Source organism: Rhinatrema bivittatum, chromosome 4 (genome assembly GCF_901001135.1).
Source record: "Rhinatrema bivittatum chromosome 4, aRhiBiv1.1, whole genome shotgun sequence".
Lineage (NCBI taxonomy): Eukaryota > Metazoa > Chordata > Amphibia > Gymnophiona > Rhinatrematidae > Rhinatrema > Rhinatrema bivittatum.
The window spans coordinates 282,302,702-282,324,569 of record NC_042618.1 but is presented as its reverse complement, the minus strand read 5'-3'; the positions used below and the strand labels follow the sequence as shown (position 1 = coordinate 282,324,569).

Here is a 21,868-nt window from a genome sequence, read left to right as displayed (position 1 = left end):
TGAAAGTAAGGTCTTTGAGAGAAGCTCTTTTCAGCGGTTCAAAGGTGGACCGCCAAGAATTCGAAGGACCAAATTCAAGCTCCAGGAGGGACATAAATTGCGGATCGGAAGCTTCACATGCTTTACGTCCTTTAAGATGTAGAACATCCCAGGAGGCAGAGCTACAGTGTAGTGGGCGTAGACGAGAGAGTGAAGGCAACCCGTAAAGTGGGGAAGCCTGAGCCCAAGAGCAGTAGCTGGCGTAGACAGGTAGCTGGTGACCAGAGTTGATTGGCTGAGCTGTGGAGAGAAAGACCCGCAGAGAGGGACAGCTGACAATGGTAGAACGTTCAGGAGCAAGCCCCAAGGAGCAGGGAAGGTCAGAGTGATCTCAGGATAGGTGAGCATGGCCCGAGGAGCGGGGAGCACGAACAGTCTTGAATACTATGGCTCAACCCCGAGGAGTGGGGAAGGCCAACTGGAGCATCACAAGGCACTGCTTTAGTTTCCAGGGAGAGCCAAGAGATAGTGCAGGTAGCAGGTGGAACCAAAAGAGGCATAGGGCCAGCCCGAGAAGCAGGGTAGGCCAGGGAGAAAGCCCCCGATAGAGCACACTGACCCCTGAGGAGCAGGTGCCAGACAAGGTCCATGTTGCAGGAAGGAAATGCGACTCAGGAACAAAAGCCAGGCGTAGGACTCATACGGAATTTGTTGCCAAGTCAGCTTGCTGAGGGCAAAGCAGGAGATTAAAACAAGAGTCTAATGATGTCATCAGATGGGGACACCCCCGAAGTTCCATCCGAAGGAGTTTCAAAGGCGGGGCTTGTGATGCGCACATGCGCCTCGGAGGGTCCGGCACCAGAGCAGGAAGCGATGACGTCCATGCCTTCGCGAGGAGACCCGCAGAACACGGTGATGCAGGCAAGCCCGTGCAGTGAGCAGGCCCGGGGAGGGAAGAAGAGTAGAACAAGCAGTGAGTACTCGCAGTTTCAGCCATCTGCGACCGACAGGCATGAATATCCCTACTCTGCCATTTAGGAGGCCAATATTCCGAAGTCATTTAGATGGATAACTGAAAGCATAGTCGTTTAAATGGCAAAGATGTGATATTTGAAGCCTTATGCAGCAAAATTCTAGGTACATAATGAGTTATACAGCTAGAATTTAATTGCGTAATTTGGGGGCATTACAGGGGCAGGCAGGAGGTGTTTTAGGGCAGAGCAGAGTTAGCCACAGAAGTTTTGTGTCTAACTCCAATATTCAGAGGTAGCAGCTTAACCAATATGGCTAATAGGGATGTGCAGAAGGAAAAACATTGTTTCGATTCGGTTTTCGTTTCGCCGGGACCCAAATTCATTGCATTCGTTTCATGGGGAGAAAACCAATTCGTTAATTAGTTTTATTCGTTTTCCGATTTCCCATTAAAGTCAATGATGGAAGTATTTGCAGCCTATTTTTGGCTGCAAAATTGGAGTTTTATTATCAATTCTGATGTTACTTCTGGGGCGCAATCATCAGAATGAGAAAAGAGCTCCAAGGTACTTAGACTGTGGCAAAGTGACACCAAAGTGGCATGAATAGCCTAAGGCACTTTAAAGGGGCAAAGGGGAACCAGGAGTGGCAAGAGTGTTTTAACAGAGGTGCAAAGCTGCAGCAAAAGTGTCACAAATACAACACATCTTCAAAAGAGAGCACCGATAACAGTTGCATGAATCCTCGAAGGCAGCATGACAGGCAAAGTGGCAAGCAAGTGGCATCAACATCCTACAGCACAATGAAGGGGGAACATAGCAAGCAGAAAGAGTGTCAGAAAAAACCACAAGGTGCCGATAAAGGGACAAAGCAGCAGAAAAAACTAGCATCAACACACTGAGGAACCATGATAGTGGCAAGAACACCACAAGGAGTTGAGTGAGTCATTTGGTATATGGCAGCAAGGCAGAGTGGCTGAAAGCTGATAGAGAAAGACAGGCTGGCAGAGTGGAGGAAGTCTGGTCACTGTGGATTTGATAGGGGCAAGGCAGGCTGGCAGAACGGAGGTAGTCAGGTCCCTGTGGATTTGATAGGGGCAAGATAGGATGGCCCTGGGGAGAGTTCCCTTAGCTTTGCGCAGGAAAGGGCTGCCTAGAATGGGTTTGCCCCTAGCATGGGGTGTTTCCATTGGCGTCTAGTGAGCTCTCACTGGACTTTAAAAATCTGGTGGAGTTAGCAGATATACAAACTAGAATTTTCTAGGCCGAGGCGGAGGAGGGTGCCACGGGAACTGCGGTTCAACATGGGTCAACAGATACTAATAGATAGGCCGGCTACCCCAGGGAGAGTTCCCTTTCCTTTGAGCAGGAAAGGGTTCCCCTGAATGGGTTGGCCCCTAGAGTGGAGCACGAGCCTTCAAAGCATGTTTGTTTTAATTAAGGATCCATGCTGTGAAGGATAAGTATTTTGAATAACCAGAGAGTGAGAGTTCCCTTTGCAATGAGGGTTCAGCCATTAGGACCAAAAGAAGTGCTGTCGTCATCTCCCGCCCAAATTTACAATATCAACTTATGTTGACTTTGTAGTTTACACAGTGCCTCTGTAAACTATGGGAAGACAGAGGATGAACTAGAGTGCAACTACCACCAGTTTTCTATAGTACTAGAAACATTACTGTTGGCACCTAAGAAAGATTTCAGGAACATGGCCCATATTATGAAGGTCAGGAAAACTATTGAGCATATGAAATATGCAAGCTCAAAACATCTGAAGTCAGCTTTTTATGTTCTTACATTCCAAATGTGGACAGACAGGCACAGCGCTAGAGGTCAAGCCCTTGTAGGGACATAAGGCCTGGACGGAAAGGCACAGCATTCAAGGATAGAGGTCAAGCCCTCGTAGGGACATAAGGTCTGGACGGACAGGCACAGCATTCGAGAATAGATGCCAAGCCCTCATAGGGACATAGAGCCGGGATGGACAGGCACAGCATTAGAAGTTAAGCCCTTATAGAGACGTAAAGCTTGGGTGGACAGGCAGGCACAGCATTCGAGGATAGAGGTCAAGCCATATTTAAAAAGGGCTCCAGGGGCGATTCGGGAAACTACAGACTGGTTAGCCTGAATTCAGTGCCAGGAAAAATAGTGGAAAGTAGTCTAAACATCAAAATCACAGAACATATAGAAAGACATGGTTTAATGGAACAAAGTCAGCATGGCTTTACCCAAGGCAAGTCTTGCCTCACAAATCTGCTTCACCTTTTTGAAGGACTTAATAAACGTGGATAAAGGTGAACTTGTAGATGTAGTGTACTTTGATTTTCAGAAGGCATTTGACAAAGTTCCTCATGAGAGGCTTCTAGGAAAAATAAAAAGTCATGGGATAGGTGGCGATGTCCTTTCATGGATTACAAACTGGTTAAAAGACAGGAAACAGAGAATAGGATTAAATGGACAATTTTCTCAGTGGAAGGGTGTTACGAGCGCGCGCGGAGCGCGGTCGTCTCAAGCGGGTGGTGAGCCCTTGGGCCATGGCAGGACTCAAGGAGGAGCCCCAAGCCACACCGTGGGAGGTGAGCTGGGCAGGCATGGTGAGCCAGGCAGGTACAAAAGCAGGGAGTAAGGAGTGGAGTCTGACCCTCAGCCGGACCTGCACGCCCATGGCAACCAACACTGGGAAGTTGATTGATGAACGGTCCTCCGACTGTTCCCGGCCCTTTCAGACCTGCCGCTGGGTACGGCAATGGGTGGCAGGCCGGACAGAGGCGAGGGCAGACAGAGTCCTTTACACTGAAGACATCGTAGACAAGGCAGGTGCAGAGACATCGAATGGCAAGGACTGGTGCAGAGACATCAAATGGCAAGGACTGGTGCAGAGACATCAAAGGCAAGGGCAGGAAGGAGACATGGGCACTGTCCCTTAGGGCGCCCTACTCAGCCCACCCACGGGACTGAGTCGCGGACCTCCCCGTCCCATACGCGCCCTACTCAGCCCAGGAAGGCTGGTCGCGGACCACGCTGAGAGCGGGAGAGCACCAGGAAGACAAGGCGTAAGAATACTGCACTCCAGGCAGTCAAAGCAGGAACGCTGCACTCCAGGCAGCACAAGGCAGGAACGCTGCACTCCAGGCAGCACAAGGCAGGACATCAAGGAAAAGCAGGAACTGGATCAGGCACAGGATCAGACATCAGGTAACACATCAAGGCAGACATCAGTAACATCAGGTAGCGGACATCAAGGTAAGACAGGACAAGGAGCCATCAAAACAAGGTAGACCATGGAGGACCTGGATCGAGGAAGAGGTAGAGGCAACTGTAGCACTCAATCCAAAGGCAAGTTGCAAGTGACAAGAAAGTCCTTATATACTGGAGGTTGTAGGCAACTCCCTGGGAGGAGTTTGCCAGGACCGCCCCTCGCTGGCCCTATAAGTGGGGTAGAGAGCTGCGGGCCGGCCCCTAGGAGAAGGGCGTCGCCAAACAGGAAGTCCAAATGCAGGCATGCAAGCCACAGGCAGGCCTCAGGAACAGCTAGGCCTCCCAGGTCCTGGAGCAAGTCCCGGATGGTGCACAGGAGAGGCCCTGGCTTCGAAGCGGCCTCCGGGAGGAAGGTAAGATACCTCCTGTAGCGCAGCAACAGGGGGGATCGCAACAGTGGGAGTGCGCAGTGGAGTGCCTCAGGGATCTGTATTGGGATCCTTACTTTTCAATATATTTAAAAATGATCTGGAAAGAAATACGACAAGTGAGGTAATCAAATTTGTAGATGATACAAAATTGTTCAGAGTAGTTAAATCACAAGCAGATTGTGATAAATTGCAGGAAGACCTTGTGAGGCTGGAAAATTGGGCATCAAAATGGCAGATGAAATTTAATGTGGACAAGTGCAAGGTGATGCATATAGGGAAAAATAACCCATGCTATATTTACACAATGTTAGGTTGCATATTAGGTGCTACTACCCAAAAAAAAAATGTAGTCGTCATAGTGGATAACATATTGAAATCGTCGGTTCAATGTGCTGCGGCAGTCAAAAAAGCAAACAGAATGTTGGGAATTATTAAAAGGGAATAGTGAATAAAATGGAAAATGTCATAATGCCTCCATGGTGAGACCGCTACTTGAATACTGTGTACAATTCTGGTCGGCGCATCTCAAAAAAGATATAATTGCGATGGAGAAGGTACAGAGAAGGGCGACCAAAATGATAAAGGGAATACAAAAGCTCCCCTATGAGGAAAGACTAAAGAGGTTAGGACTTTTCAGCTTGGAGAAGAGACAGCTGAAGGGAGATATGATAGAGGTGTTTAAAATCGTGAGAGGACTGGAACGGGTAGATGTGAATCGGTTTTTTACTCTTTCAGATAATAGAAAGACTAGGGGGCACTCCATAAAGTTAGCATTTGGCACATTTAAAACTAATCAGAGAAAGTTCTTTTTCACTCAATGCAGAATTAAACTCTGGAATTTGTTGCCAGAAGATGTGGTTAGTGCAGTTAGTATAGCTGTGTTTAAAAAAGGATTGGATAAGTTGTTGCAGGAGAAGTCCATTACCTGCAATTAATTAAGTTGACTTAGATAATAACAACCGCTGTTACTAGCAACATGGAATAGACTTAGTTTTTGGGTACTTGCCAGGTTCTTATGGCCTGGATTGGCTACTATTGAAAACAGGATGCTGGGCTTGATGGACCCTTGGTCTGACCCAGTATGGCATGCTCTTATGTTATGTTCTTAAGCCCTTGTAGGGACATAGGGTCTGGACAGACAGGCACAGCATTAGAGGTCAAGCCCTCATAGGGACATAAAGCCTGGATGGACATGCACATCATTAGAGGTCAAGCCCTTGTAGGGACATAAAGACTGGACGGACAGGCAGGCATAGCATTAGAAGATAGAAGTCAAGCCCTTGTAGGGACATAAGGCCTGGATGGACAGGCACAGCTTTTGAGGATAGAGGTCAAGCCCTCGTAGGGACATAAGGCCTGGATAGACAGGCACAGCATTCGATGATTGAGGACAAGCCCTTGTAGAGACATAAAGCCTAGACGGACATGCACAGCATTAGAGGTCAAACCCTTGTAGGGACATAATGCCTGGATGGACAGGCACAGCATTTGAGGATAGAAGTCAAGCCCTCATAAGGACACCAGTTTTCAATAGTACTAGAAACATTACTGTTGTCACCTAAGAAAGATCTCCTGCCGCGAATCGTTTTTCCGTACGGAAAATGGCGCTGGCAGGAGATCGACTGCAGGAGGTCATTCCGGACCCCCGCTGGACTTTTGGCAAGTCTTGTGGGGGTCAGGAGGCCCCCCCCCCCCAAGCTGGCCAAAAGTCCCTGGGGTCCGGGAGCGATCTGCTGCTGCGAATCACGGAAAAACGATTTGCGGCAGCAGATCGCTCCCGGAATCCAGGGACTTTTGACCAGCTTGGGGGGGGGCCTCCTGACCCCCACAAGACTTGCCAAAAGTCCAGCGGGGGTCCGGAATGACCTCCTGCAGTCGATCTCCTGCCGGCGCCATTTTCCGTACGGAAAAACGATTCGCGGCAGGAGATCGCTCCCGGACCCCCGCTGGACCCCCAGGGACTTTTGGCCAGCTTTGGGGGGCCTCCTGACCCCCCACAAGACTTGCCAAAAGTTCAGCGGGGGTTCGGAATGACCTCCTGCAGTCGAATCGTGTTGTCTACGGCCGGCGCCATTTTGCGCTGCCATTTTGCAAAATGGCGGCGCAAAATGGCGCCGGCTGAAGACAACACGATTCGATTGCAGGAGGTCATTCCGGACCCCCGCTGGACCCCCAGGTAATTTAAGGCATTTTGGGGGGGTTCGGGAGGGTGGGGGATTTATTTTAAAGGGTCGGGGTGGGTTTTAGGGTGTTTTAGTGTGCCGGTTTTCCAGCCCTCCCCCTTCCCCCGATTTACGATTTTTTGACGATAAATCGGGGGAATTGTTATTGTATCGTGGCTCTAACGATTTTTGACGATTTAAAATATATCGGACGATATTTTAAATCGTCAAAAAACGATTCACATCCCTAACTAGAACTAAACTCAGACATGCACAGTGTTTGAGGTCAGACCCTTGTAGGGACATACGGCCTGGACAGTGAACGGACAGGCACAGCGTTTGAGGTCAGGCCCTTGTAGGGATCTATGGCCTGACAGTCGACGGACAGGCACAGTGTTTCAGGTCAGGTACATGTGCTGATATTATCTGGAGCATAGTAGGCAGTTGGAGCTTCTGCAAGGCTTTCAATTGCTTTTATTCATCTTGCTATTCACAGGGAAAATTTGGAAATCCAAGCAAAGGCAGGTTTATTTTCAAAAACACCAGCATTTCCATGAACTCTGGTACCAGTCTTAAGCTATGAGGGCTCATGATATCCCCTGTCATTGAAAATACATGTTCACTGGGCACACTGGTTGGTGGACATGACAGATATCGCTGATCCACTTTGGCTAGGTGTGGCCAGACAGTGGACTTGTGTGCCCAGTATGACAGCAGATCTGTCTGCATGTCCTCTGTGGGCTCTGAGAGATACCATGTCACTGACAGTTGTGCTGGTGTCTCCTTTGCTTGGGTGGGCAGAGAGCCACTCATGCCAGCTGCTTTCTCTCTGGCCCATTCCAGAACAGATGATTCTTTATGGGCAACATGCCTTTTGCTTACTGAAGTGGAGGAGGAGGAGGAGGTAGTAGCTGTTGTTGACAGAGTGCTGCTCCTGCTTGGGTTAGCACAACTCTCTGAAGTGCCCACTGCTGTTTCTTCCTCTGCTTCATACCTAATCTGTCTCTGCCTATGGTGCTTCTGATCACAGACTTTTGCTAACAGCAGTTCCTTCACATATGAGAGGCATTTGGACTGTAGGGCGAGTTTCCCTTTCACACGGGGATCACATATTGTGGCGAGCATGTATGTGTGGTCTTCTGTTAAAGGCCTTAATCTCTCTTGCACCTGCTTCTGCAAAATGTTCAGACAATGCAGTACCTCAGCTGTCATTCCCTCTTCCTGTTTAAAGCCCTCCACATTTTCATCCAGAAAATTAACTATAGGGGTGATGTCAGCCAATGTGACACTTCTGGAACTTCAGCTCCTCCGTAACATCCTTGAAGGGCTGCAGGATTTTTACCAGCTGACTCATGACTAACCAATTATGATGCCCTAGGGAATTATGCACACCTATGTCCATTTCCACAGAAAGTTCATGAAGGGGAGTCTGCAGCTCCACTAACCTCTGCAGCATCATAAAGGTGGAATTCCACCGGGTGGCAATGTCTTTAATGAGACACTTGTGAGGCATGTCCAAATCAGTCTGCTTTTGTCAGAGAACCTGCCCCGCCTTCACTCTTCTGTGGAAGTGTGCTGCTGTGTTCCTGCACTTGTGTATTTACGGATGCAGGTATTCATTCTCTTAGTGATTGGACTCCAACCCCAGAGCTGACTTCACTACCAGGTGCAGAGTGTGTGCAAAACATCGTATGTTCTGAAAGCACCCGTCGTATATTGCCTTAACCATGTTTGCAACATTGTCTGTGACAAAGAACCATGCCTGAGGATTCCTGTCTCACTGGTGTAGCTGCCAGCATGCTAGCATCTGTCTGATGCATGCTAGAATACTGGCTGAGGTATGGGCCTCGTCCGTCAAATGGGTGTGCAGTAAAGCCTACCTCTACCCTGATACTTGTTCACTAATAGAGCTGCTGCCTGCCCCTGCCTCAACCAGGTCCCACCAGCGTGCTGTCAGGGAGAGATAAGAGTATGCAGCATTCATGGCAGGACAGATATCGTAAGTGAAATGTACACTACCATGTCCTTTAGCTAGCGACTGTGACACTGGTTGTACAGGCTGGGGATGACCTTTCTGCTAAATGTGGTTCTTGAGGGGACTTTGTAATTTGGAACTAAGACCTTCAGCAAATGCTTGAAACCCACGTTCTCCACTATCTTCAAGGGCTGGTCATCAAGGGCAATCATTTCCCCAGTGCTTCTGGTTACAACTTTTGAGGCTGCCTGCCTCCTACCCCGGGATAGCGTTACTGCACACCACCCCATTTTCTCCATGGTGGGTTGTCGCTTCTGCCACATGGCGGGGGCTGCTGGCCTGCCACATGACTGCTAGAAGGGCTGAGGACGTGGGGTGACTCTGCTCCTTTTTAACCACTTTACGCTGCCTGGAAAAAGGGGTCCCCTGACTGGTACTGCCACCATCCCCAGATAGCAGTACTGTTGTTGGGTGTTTCCTCTTCATATGATGCGTCATGCCAAAATTAGATAGATGTCCCATTTGTTTGCCTCTGCTAATAGCCCTGGCACAGTAATTATACTGAGCAAAACGCAGGTCCTCAGTCACTTTAAAGTTTCACCAGATCTCAGATTTCTTTTGTAGTTCCTTCTCTATAGCCTTCGGGGTGGATCCTGGCACAGGAGCTGAAGTAGTGGGTGCAACCTGAGAAGCAATGCCAGAGGCATGTCACACTCTGTGCCTGCACTGACTGCTCTTCCTCCTCATCATCATCAGTTTCATCTCTCCCCTGCTGCACTGAAGTGGAGGCTAAGACAGAACTAACTAATCCTCCTAAACCTTCTTCAGCTATTACTTCTTCCATTTCTGATTATTGGAATCCCATACAAGATGATTCTTCATCGGAATCAGAAGCAAACAGTACCTGCGCTACATTGTCAACGCTAAGTCGAGTCTGCTGTCGCACTGCTGCTTTTGGGTGTCACCATTTTTTCTGGCATGACTCAGCCTCCCCTTCCCTCACCTCCAAAACTACAGGGTCAGAAACAGGTGGTGGCGATGCATCATCTTTAAATTTCATTTTATTCCAGATGGAACTGCTGCCCCTCCAGAGATTTTAGATTGGAACAGGTACCTTTTTAACTTTAATGGAGGACTGGCACTGTCTTTTGAAGTGCCTCCTAGGCCAGTCCCAATCACTCAATCACAACTAGCTTTCCCTGATATTATGGATTTAATGTCACTGCCAACTAGGGATTTCCAAAAGAGGCCCACTGGGGATTTGGCTTCAGAGAGTACCACTGTCCCAATATATGTGAGTCTGCAAAAGTGCTCACTGGCCCACGAGACTGTGCCTGGATGCACACTAAAACTAGGACTGCTCAATGCACACACCAAGTTTGTAACTACAAAAGAGGCCCACTGGGGATTTGGCTTCAGAGAGCACCGCTGTACCAATATACGTGAGTCTGCAAAAGTGCCCACTGGCCCACGAGGCTGTGCCTGGATGCATAATAAAATTGGGACTTCTGTATGCACACATCATGCTTGTAACTATAAAAGAGGCCCACTGGGGATTTGGCGTCAGAGAGCACCCCTGTCCCAATATATGCGAGTCTGCAAAAGTGCCCACTGGCCCACAAGGCTGTGCCTTAATGTACATTAAAACTGGGACCGCTGTATGCACACACCAAGCTTGTAACTACAAAAGAGGCCCACTGGGGTTTTGGCTTCAGAGAGCAACCCTGTCCCAATATATGTGAGTCTGAAAAAATGCCCACTGGCCCATGAGGCTGTGCCTGGATGTACATTAAAACTGGGACCGCTGTATGCACACACCAAGCTTGTAACTACAAAAGAGGCCCACTGGGATTTTGGCTTCAGAGAGCACCCCTGTCCCAATATATGTCCACAATAGAAGAGGCACTGAGCACTGCAGCCAAACACCTAATCGCTATCAGAGACATGCTGAACCACCTAAAGTTATGCCTCAACATAAAGAAAACGGAATGCATACTCATAGGAAGAAACATCTCAGCACTATCATCTCCATCACTCTCATTACAAATAGATAACATCAACATCCAACTGAAAGAAGCAACAAAGGACCTCGGCATCTGGATCAACAACGAACTCAACTTAAAAAAGAACATCGCAACCAAAACCAAAGAAGGCTTTCACAAACTTCACCTCCTCAAACACCTAAAACCACTTCTCCACCAACATGATTTCAGAACAGTTCTACAATCACTCGTCTTCAACAGCATTGATTACTGCAACTCCCTCCTGATTGGCCTACCTAAAACTACACTAAAACCTCTGCAACTACTACAAAATGCCGCAGCAAGAATATTAACTGGAAAAAAGAAATCAGAACATATCATCCCTGTCCTAAAAACTCTTCACTGGCTCCCAATCGAGCAAAGAATAGAATTAAAAACTCTAACAATAGTTCACAATGCTTTACACAAAGCCGACAACTCCGCACTCAAGGACATAATCCAACAACACAAACCTCAACGACTGACCAGAACAGCCAATAAACTACACCTAGAAATACCCTCGCTTCCTCTCGCGAAACTCACCAACACCAGGAACAGAGCGTTCTCCAAAGCAGGACCAAATTTATGGAACTCTATACCTCAACAGTTAAGATCAATTTGCGACATCAAATCCTTCAGAAAAGAACTAAAAACTTGGTTATTCAGCCAAACATTCAGAGACGGCGTGGGCTAAGCAACGTACATCTATCTTGAACCACTACACATCTCCGATCCCGCTCATTAGTCATACCCTCCTCTTGCCCCCGCCTTTCCATCCCCACCCCTCCTAGTCTTCCTACGTCATGCCCCGCCCCACCCTCCATGCTCCGGTCTCCTATATAAGCCCCTTTCACCGACCACACAATAAACTGCACAGCCCTTGCCTCGTTAACTTCATATTTTCGTATTTTCCAGGAACATTATAATAGTTCTATCAAGTAATCTCTTAATCATATTCAATTTCTTTTTGTTATGTTACACAACATTCTAAAGTTATCTGTATGTATTATGTTGTTCTCATGTTAACCGGAGTGAAGGCAGAATGCTATACTTCGGTATATAAAAGATCTAAAATAAATAAATAAATAAATAAATATGTGAGTCTGCAAAAGTGCCCACTGGCCCACGAGGCTGTGCCTGGATGTACATTAAAACTGGGACCGTTGTATGCACACACCAAGCTTGTAACTACAAAAGAGGCCCACTGGGGATTTGGCTTCAGAGAGCACTGCTGTCCCAATAATATATACACAATCAGTGCACTGTCTTCTTGGCTTAAAAGAGCACAAAGAGACAGCCTGAGTTCAATAAATATATGTGAATCTGCAAAGCTGCCCAGTGCCTACTGATGCCCAGTGAGTGCACTTTCTTCTTGGCTTTAAAGAGCACAAAGAGACAGCCTGAGTTAAATAAAAAAAAAACCCTGCAGTTAAATAAAAAGGATGGCTTGCTTGGCACAGCAGCAAAAACGAAGACATATCTTTTTCAATGGAAAATTCTATCAAAGTAGCTAGCAATTTAATATATCTCCCACACACAACACCCAAATTCTGCTTGCAACCTACCCCAAGGGGTAAAATAAGCAGAAAAATGCCACTGCTAGCAGCTTCTCTCAGTGGCTCAGACAGAGAGACTGTTTCAGATCAATAAAAAAAAAGTGCGGTCAAAAAGGCAAGGCTAGCTGGCAGCAGCACTACAGCAAAATCGAACAAATATCTTTTTGAATGGAAAATTCTAGCAAAGTAGCTAGCAATTGAATACAGAATTGAGACACTCAGACTAGATCTGGGTGTGACTACCTCCCCAGACCATCCCCACCAAGAAAGTGCATGACACGCTGCATGCTTAACATATAAATAGTGCTGCATCATCAGGAATAGCGTCACAGAGCAGTGAGTGAGAGTGGCGATTGGCTGCATTACAAAAAATGCTTAACTCTGATAGGTTGCAGTCTGGTCTCCTTGCCAACCTGTCTGACCCACTCTATGACAGGGTTGTGAGGTCACTTATGACTCACAGGAAAGGGCTGGTTTTTGCTATCTCCTATTTCAAATGGCCACTAAGAAATCACTGCGAGCCAAAAGAATGAAACTAATATGATATGTTGTATTCGTGGGGGATCGCCATGCATTTTGCGAACCCACAAATACAACGAATAGGGACTTTATTTATTTATTTATTTATTTATTTATTTATTTATTTAGAGGCTTTTATATACCGATGCACGTTGGGAACATCACATCGGTTTACAGTGAACAAAAAGTGCAGCTAAACAAGCTTTACAGAAAACAATGAAATGTGCAAAAAGATGAACTTGTGTGTTGTGGATTGCCAATGCATTGAAAATGAATGCGCATTCCTACTAACTCGAGTCACATCGTAGGGCTGTTCTAAAGTTAGCCGGATACATTCAGCAGCATGGCTGCACCACTGAATATTCCTGTTAAATTATCCAGATAGCTTTATCCAGCTAACTTAACTAGCTGCTCCTAAATGGTTTTTAAATAAGGACCTCAATAATTGTAAAATTGTATGTGTAATAACCTTGAATTATATGCGGAGGCAGATATTTTAGAAACTATGTGCATACTCTAATCCTGAAAATATTTGCACGTGTACTTGGAATCACCAGTTTGCCAATACTCCAGCAGTTCACCCAAACCATCAGCAGTTCACATATGGCCAGATTTTATAACATGTGCGCGGGCGTAGATTTGTGCACACAACCCGGCGCGCACAAAGCTACGCCTGATTTTATAATATGCGCACGCATATGCCGAGCCCTAGGGGAGCCCTGATGGCTTTCCCCGTTCCCTCCGAGGCCACTCTGAAATCAGAGCGGCCTCGGAGGGAACTTTCCTTCCACCCCCCCACGTTCCCCTCCCTTCCCCTATCTAACCCTCCCCCCAGCCCTATCTAAATCTCCCCCTACCTTTGTTTCTGTATTTACGCCTACCCGAGGCAGGTGTAACTTGTGCGCACCGGTCGGCTGCCGGCATGCAAACCTCTGCATGCCACTGTGCAGGAGGCCTCGGCCCCACCCCCAGACCGCCCCCGGACCAGCGCCACCCCCATGCTCCCAGACAGGCACCCTGCCCACGCTAACGCCCCTGGACCACCCCTTTTTCAAAGCGCCAGGACATATGCGCGTCCCAGGGCTTGCGTGCGCCGCTGAGCCTATGCAAAATAGGCTCAGCGCACGCAGGGGCAGGTTTTCGGGGTTACGTACGTAAGTTACACATGTAACCCTTTGAAAATCTACCTCTTAGTCTCTCCAATATTTCACTCTAAACCACCACCAGTTTATTGAGATCTACCACCCAAAAACCAGACATAAGACATGAGTAATTTGAAATGCGCAAGTCAATTAGCAAGTGTAAACATTTATGGAAAACTTCAATAATGTATGCACATATATCACTTACAAAAAAGCAATTTATACTTGTTATTCTGAACCCCGATCTGTAATGCTGCTAAACTACCCCTTTTTTCTCTGTTCACGTTTACTCTGATATTGCAAGCATGCACGTTCTTGCAAGATTTTTAAAATATCATTTACATGTATAAATGCTAGTTATGCATGTTTAATTTTACAAGCACAACACCAAAGTAACCCTTTGAGAAGTTCCTCCTTAAAGTGCAAATATCCATAATGTGATCATTCATAGCTTGCAAGGTATGGAGGAGTTTAAGAGGGCATATTTCAAAGGCATTTACTTAGTTATATATTTGCTAGGGATGTGCAGAGGGATGCCATACGTTGCATTCGGGATACGTATTCGTCGGGGGGCAAATACGTTGCATTCGTCCCTATGGCGCCCCAATATGGTTTTACATCTAAACCTATTCGGTACCTGGCTAAAATTAAATTTACTACAACTCCCCACCCTCCTGAACCCCCCAAGACTTACCAAAACTCCCTGGTGGTCCAGCGGGGGTTCCGGGACCCATCCCCTGCACTCTCACACCCTCGAACCAGTTTCAAAATGGCGCCGATAGCCTTTGACCTACCATGTCACAGGGGCTACCGGTGCTATTGGTCAGCCCCTGTCCCATGGCCATCGGCGCCATCTTGTGCTTCTACCATGTGACAGGGGCTGACCAATGGCACCGGTAGCCCCTGTGACATAGTAAGGGCAAGGCTATCGGCGCCATTTTGATTCCTGGCACCCAACGGCACGAGTGCAGGAGATCACTTCCGGACCCCCGCTGGACCCCCAGGGACTTTTGGCCAGCTTGGGGGGGCCTCCTGACCCCCACAAGCCTTGCCAAAAGTCTAGCAGGGTCTGGGAGCGACCTCCTGCACTCGGGCCGTATTGCCAGTATTCAAAATGGTGCCGGTGCTACCTTCGCCCTCACTATGTCACAGGGGCCGACGGTCGGCCCCTGTGACATAGTGAGGGAAAGGCTAGCGGTGCCAGTACTCAAGATGGCGCCGGCGCTAGCCTTCGCCCTCACTATGTCACAGAGGCTGACCGTCGGCCCCTGTGACATAGTGAGGGCGAAGGTAGCACCGGCACCATTTTGAATACTGGCAATACGGCCCGAGTGCAGGAGGTCGCTCCCGGACCTTTGCTAGACTTTTGGCAAGGCTTGTGGGGGTCAGGAGGCCCCCCCAAGCTGGCCAAAAGTCCCTGGGGGTCCAGCGGGAGTCCAGAAGTGATCTCCTGCACTCGTGCCGTCGGGTGCCAGGAATCAAAATGGCGCCGATAGCCTTGCCCTTACTATGTCACAGGGGCTACCGGCGCCATTTTGAAACGTACCGAGGGTGTGAGAGTGCAGGAGATGGATCCCGCCCCCCCCCCCCCCCCCGCTGGACCACCAGGGAGTTTTGGTAAGTCTTGGGGCGATCAGAGGGTGGGGGGGTTGTTTAAATTGGCGGCCGAATAATTCGGGGAAAATTTGTTGTATTCGTGGGGAATCGCGATACGTTTCGCTTCCCCACGAATACAACGAATATTGGCACATCCGTTGCGGATTGCCAATACGTAGGGACCAAATGCACACCCCTAATATTTGCCAAGGTAAAATAGCATGGCTGAGAATTCCCAACTTAAATGTAGCTAAAGGCAGGTGTAGTTTCCATATGTGTATGTATATTTAGCTGCATTAAAATGAGGTATCCTTAAAAGCATACTTAGGCTTGGGAAAGAAAATAGCATGAATTCAAATGATATTTAAGTGTATGTATATTATTTTGCCTCTATTCAGCCACCTCTACATATAATAGGGCAAAGACCAATTTAGCATGTGTACTTTGCAACAGCATTGTTTTACTTTGAAAATATGTATAACATACATGCATCAAAAGTGCCGGCATAGTTTACAACTATATTGGCAATTTGAAGATGCCCGTTAAATAAATAAAAAGGGCAAATTAAATGAAAGAAAATAAATCTTTAAAAAACATTAATGGACTTTATTATAGTTGTCAATTTCATGTCACACTTTGAATGTATATGTTCACATAAATGATGTTACCTTTTATTTCACTAAAGTTCCCTGATCCCATGGCAAGAAGCTTGTCTTTCCAATCTTTTGACAGCAGCTTTTCAATGCTTGGTGTTTCTGAGTAAGAGAAAAAAATGCAAGTAAATCAATATGGTTTTCTTAACAATAGACCTCAAACAAAGGCAATACCTTTCCTGGGCCCCAATTCCTAATCTGTTCATCAACAAGCTGATAAGAGGATAGGAAAAGAGGTGTATTTTGTCACCTGCTGTTTCAAAACCATTACCTTTTCCTCACAATGAATAAAGTAATGCAAATTCTGAATTACAAGGCTTGCCATAGAAGCTATTAGTTGTTGGCTCAGTTTCTTGCACATATTTCTGGTAAGTGAAAGTTGCAACGTGCCTCGCCCACGGCCGTCCCGCGCACAGGCCTGCTCACCTTCATGGTTCCAAAGCGGGTCCTGGGATGCCAGCCCTGCCAGGCCCTGGCATCCCGCGGCGGCAGTCGCCGGGCCTTCCACTGTGCGCCAGGCCTCATGCCAAGGCTCGGCATCCTCTGCCATGTTAACCATGCCCCTACATGTGCGCGGACCGTCCGGATTCATGTAGGGCCAAGGGCGGGTCTTAGCTCCGCGGCGCATCCTGATTGATCCCTCGATATAAGGAAGTTCCTGTCTTTGCTTCCTTGCCTTGGCAATCGGGTCGGTTTGTTCTAAGATTGCCTCTCTGTTTGTAGAGATGTGAATCAGAACCGGAATCAGTTCAGATTCCGGTTCCGATTCACATGTGTTTTTTTTTCATCGGGCCCGATCGCGGTTTTGTTTATCGGCTGCGCCTGAGCCGATAAACAAAAAACCCACCCCGACCCTTTAAAACTAATCCCTTTGCTTCCCCCACCCTCCCGACCCACCCCAAAAACATTTTACAGGTGCCTGGTGGTCCAGTGGGGGTCCCGGGAGCGATCTCCCGCTCTCGGGCCATCAGCTGCCACTAATAAAAATGGCGCCGATGGCCTTTGCCCTTACCATGTGACAGGGTATCCGTGCCATTGGCCGGCCCCTGTCACATGGAGAGAGCACTGGATGGCCCTTGTAGGGACATAAGGCCTGGACGGACAGGCACAATGTTTGAAGTCAGGCCCTTATACGTCCCATAAGGGCTGGACAGTGGACACTGCAGACAGGCACAGCATTTGAGGTCAGGCCCTTGTAAATACCCAGAAGCTATTAACTGTGTCTGTCCATCCACTGTCCAGGCTTTACGTCCCTACAAGGGCCTGACCTCAAATGCTGTGCCTGTCCATCCAGGCCTTATGTTCTTACAAGGGTTTGACCTCTAATGCTGTGCCTGTCCGTCCACTGTCCAGGCCTTACGTCCCTACAAGGGCCTGACATCTAATGCTATGCCTGTCTATCCAGGCCGTACATCCCTACAAGGGCTTGATTTCAAATGTTGTGCCTGCCTGTCCACTGTCCAGGCCCTACGTCCCTATAAGGGCCTGACCTCAAACGCTGTGCCTGCCAATCCAGGCCTTATGTTCTTACAAGTGTTTGACCTCTAATGCTGTGCCTGTCCGTCCACTGTCCAGGCCTTGCGTCCCTACAAGGGCCTGGCATCTAATGCTGTGCCTGTCTGTCCAGGTCTTACTTCCCTACAAGGGCTTGACTTCAAATGCTGTGCCTGCCTGTCCACTGTCCAGGCCCTACGTCCCTACTAGGGCCTGACCTCAAATGCTGTGCCTGTCTATCCAGGCTGTACATACCTACAAGGGCTTGATTTCAAATGTTGTGCCTGCCTGTCCACTGTCCAGGCCCTACATCCCTACAAGGGCCTGACCTCAAACACTGTGCCTGTCTGTCCATCTTGGAGCTTAGATATTTCATATGCTCAACAGTTTTCATGATCTTCATACTACAGGCCATTTTCCCTATATGTTTCTTAGGTGCCAACATTAATGTTTCTAGTGCTATGGAAAACTGGTGGTAGTTTTACTCTAGTTCATCCTCTGTGTTCTCATAGTTTACAGAGGCACTGTAGGGTACAAAGTCAACATAGGTCGATATTGTAGATTTGGGCTTGAGTAGCAGTTTTCTTATTTCTCAGAGCTCTTCAAGTTCCTTCCTCATCAGCTGAAGTACATAAGTACAGTTAATAGATTCTGTGTATTCACTAGACACCAATGGAACCACCACAATCTAGGGGCCAACCCATTCTAGGGAGCCCTTTCCTGTGCAAAGGAAAGGTAATTCTCCCTGGGTGTAGCCAGCCAATTTCTTAGTATCCGTTGACCCATGTTGAACCAGAACCGCTGTTCACGTATAAACCTCCTCCACGTCGACTTGCCATGCTTGAAGGCATGTGCTCCACTCTAGGGGCCAACCCATTTCAGGGAGCCCTTTCCTGCGCAAAGGAAAGGGAACTCTCCCCAGGTGTAGCCAGCCTATCTCTTAGCACCCGTTGACCCATGTTGAATCGCTGTTCACATAGAAACCTCCTCATGTCAAATTGCCACGCTTGAAGGCTGATGCTCCACTCTAGGAGCCAACCCATTCTAGGGAGCCCTTTCCTGCGCAAAGGAAAGGGAACTCTCCCCAGGTGTAGCCAGCCTATCTCTTAGCACCCGTTGACCCATGTTGAAACTGCTGTTCACATGGAAACCTCCTCCACATAGACTCGCCACGCTTGAAGGCTCGTGCTCCACTCTAGGGGCCAACCCATTCTAGGGGTCCTTTCTTGCGCAAAGGAAAGAGAACTCTCCCCAGGTGTAGCCAGCCTATCTCTTAGTACCCGTTGACCCGTGTTGAACCGGAACCACTGGTCACATGGAAACCTCCTCCACGTCAACTCGCTACACTTGAAGGCTCATGCTCCACTCCAGGGGCCAACCCATTTTAGGGAGCTCTTTCCTGCACAAAGGAAAGGAAACTCTCCCTGGGTGTAGCCAGCCTATCTCTTAACATTGTTGACCCATGTTGAACCGCAGTTCACATGGAAACGTCCTCCGCCTCGGCCTTCAAAATTCACGTTTGTATATCTGCTACATCCACCAGATTTTAAAAGACCAGAGAGAGCTCACTAGACACCAAAAGAAACACCCCAGAGAGAGCTCACTAGACACCAAAAGAAACACCCCACTCTAGGGGCGACCCCATTCTAGGGAGCACTTTCCTGCGCAAAGGAAAGGGAACTCTCCCCAGGGCCAGCCTGTCTTGCCCTATCAAAATCACAGGGACCAGACTACCTCCTCTCTGCCAGCCTGTCTTGCCCCTATCAACTTTCTGCCTTGCTGTCATACACCAGATGACTCACTCTACTCATTGTGGTGTTCTTGCCACTATCATGGTTCCTCAGTGTGTTGGTGCTAGTCTTTCTGCTACTTTGTCCCTTTATCGGCGCCTTGTGTTTTTTTCTGATACTCTTTCTGCTTGCTATCCCCCTTCATTGTGCTGTAGGATGTTGATGCCACTTGTCTTGCCACTTTGGCTGTCATGCTGCCTTCGAGGGTTCATGCAACTGTTATCGGTGCTCTCTTTTGAAGCTGTGGTGTGTTTTTGACACTCTCGCTGCTGCTTTGCACCTCTGTTAAAGCACACTTGCCACTCCTGGTATCCGTTTGCCCCTTTACAGTGCCTTACGCTATTCATGCCACTTTGGTGCCACTTTGCCACAGTCTAAGTACCTTGGAGCTCTTTTCTCGTTCTGCTCCCCAGAAGTTTCATCAGAATTGATAAGAAAACCCCAATTCTGCAGCCAAAAACAGGCTACAAATACTTCCCCCATTTACTTTAATGGGAAAACGGAAAACGAATAGAACTAATCAATGAATTGTTTTTCCCCCTATGAAACTAATGCAATGAATTACGGTCCCAGCAAAACGAAAACTGAATCAAAACACATTTTTTCCTTTTGCACATCCCTAGAGTCAGACAAACTGAACCAACTCACTGTGAACTTGGAAGATGTAGTAAGCCACATAGACAAACGAAAGATTAGCAAATCACCTGGACTGCATGGTAGGCATCCTAGGGTACTGAAGGAACTAAAAAATGAAATTTCTGATCTATTAGTTAAAATTTGTAAAGCTATCATTAAAATCATCCATTGTACCTGAAGACTGGAGGGTGGCCAATGTAACCCAAATATTTTAAAAGGGCTTCAGGGGTGATCCGGGAAACTATAGACCAGTGAGCCTGACTTCATTGCCAGGTAAAATAGTGGAAACTATTTTAAAGATCAAAATCGTAGCGTATATAGAAAAATATGGTTTAATGGAACACAGTCAACATGGATTTACCCAAGGGAGTGTTGCCTAAAATATCTGCTTCATTTTTTGAAGGGGTTAATAAGCCTGTGGATAAAGGTGTAGTGTATTTGGATTTTCAGAAGGTGTTTGACAAAGTCCCTCATGAGAAGCTTCTAAGAAAACTAAATGTCATGGGATAGGAGGTGATGTCCTTTCCTGGATTACAAACTGGTTAAAAGACAGGAAACAGAGTAGGATTAAATGGTCAATTTTCTCAGTGGAAAAAGGTAAACAGTGGAGTGCCTCAGGAATGTGTACTTGGACCGGTGCTTTTCAATATATATATAAATGATCTGGAAAGGAATTCGACGAGTGAGGTTATCAAATTTGCGGACGATACAAATTTATTAAGATTAGTTAAATCACAAGCGGTTTGTGAAACATTACAAGAGGACCTTGCAAGACTGGAAGATTGGGCATCCATATGGCAGATGTAATTTAATGTGGACAAGTGCAAGGTGTTGCATATAGGGAAAAAAAACCCTTGCTGTAGTTACATGATGTTAGGTTCCATATTAGGAGCTCCCACCCAGGAAAACGATCTAGGCATCATAGTGGATAATACTTTGAAATCGTCAGCTCAGTGTGCTGCAGCAGTCAAAAAAGCAAACAGAATGTTAGGAATTATTAGGAAATGAATGGTTAATAAAACGGAAAATGTCTTAATGCCTCTGCATCGCTCCATGGTGAGATTCTACCTTGAATACTGTGTACAATTCTGTTCGCCACATCTAAAAAAAAATATAGTTGCGATGGAGAAGGTACAGTGAAGCGCAACCAAAATGATAAAGGGGATGGAACAGCTCCCCTATGAGGAAAGGTTGAAGAGGTTTGGACTGTTCAGCTTGGAGAAGAGACAGCTGAAGAGAGGATATGATAGAGGTCTTTAAGATCATGAGAGGTCTTGAATGAGTAGATGTGAATCGGTTATTTACACTTTTGGATAATAGAAGGACTAGGAGGCATTCCATGAAGTTAGCAAGTAGCACATTTAGGACTAATCGGAGGAAATTATTTTTCACTCAACGTACATGTAAACTCTGGAATTTGCTGTCAGAAGATGTGGTTACTGCAGTTAGTGTAGCTGGGTTTAGGAAAGTTTTGGATAAGTTCTTGGAGGAGAAGTGAATTAACTGCTATTAATTAAGTTTACTTAGGGAATGTGCACTGCTATTAATTGCAACAGTAGCATGGGTTCTTCTTGGTGTTTGGGTACTTGCCAGTTTCTTGTGGCCTGCTTTGGCCTCTTTTGCAAATAGGATAAGAACATAAGAAAATGCCATACTGGGTCAGACCAAGGGTCCATCAAGCCCAGCATCCTGTTTCCAACAGTGGCCAATCCAGGCCATAAGAACCTGGCAAGTACCCAAAAACTAAG

The 21,868-nt window shown here is 47.3% G+C and overlaps 1 protein-coding gene across 1 annotated transcript in view; it reads right to left on the bottom strand.

Annotated features, from left to right (window-relative positions):
- Nucleotides 1-21,868, bottom strand: part of SOX5 (SRY-box transcription factor 5) — a 1,631,810-nt gene that overhangs the window by 1,327,106 nt on the left and 282,836 nt on the right. Inside the window, 1 exon segment of the mRNA XM_029600160.1 lies at nt 16,216-16,302. Within this exon segment, the coding sequence (XP_029456020.1) occupies nt 16,216-16,302 (87 nt within the window).